The 241-nt window shown below is 19.5% G+C and overlaps 1 protein-coding gene across 2 annotated transcripts in view; it reads left to right on the plus strand.

Annotated features, from left to right (window-relative positions):
• The window catches only part of PRSY57_0107700 (phosphatidate cytidylyltransferase, putative), a gene marked incomplete at both ends in the record, with an annotated part of 3,015 nt that extends 2,774 nt beyond the window's left edge, over positions 1-241 (plus strand). Inside the window, 2 exons of one of the 2 annotated variants that reach the window (XM_020114371.1) lie at positions 2-87; positions 235-241. In XM_020114371.1, the coding sequence (XP_019970941.1) occupies positions 2-87; positions 235-241 (93 nt within the window). Of the gene's footprint in view, positions 88-234 lie in introns of those variants that run through there. The other variant, XM_020114372.1, reaches the window with a different exon arrangement.

The raw sequence follows: 241 nt of genomic DNA on the forward strand, positions 1-241 counted from the left end.
GATAATAAAATATGTAATGATGATAAGTTAAACAGTTTCAACATTTTGGACATCCTTAATACTAGACAGAAGGATATAGACAAGCAAGTAATTGAAAATATAAAGAAATTAAAATTTTCCATAATGTATAAAGAACACATAAAGTGTATTCAAAAATATTAGTATGATTCATGTTGTTGCATTTATTTATTTATTTTTTATTTTTTTTTTTTTATTATTTTGAATAAATAATAGGTAAAGT

Source organism: Plasmodium reichenowi, chromosome 1, assembly GCF_001601855.1.
Source record: "Plasmodium reichenowi strain SY57 chromosome 1, whole genome shotgun sequence".
In the NCBI taxonomy this organism is placed as follows: Eukaryota; Apicomplexa; class Aconoidasida; order Haemosporida; family Plasmodiidae; genus Plasmodium; species Plasmodium reichenowi.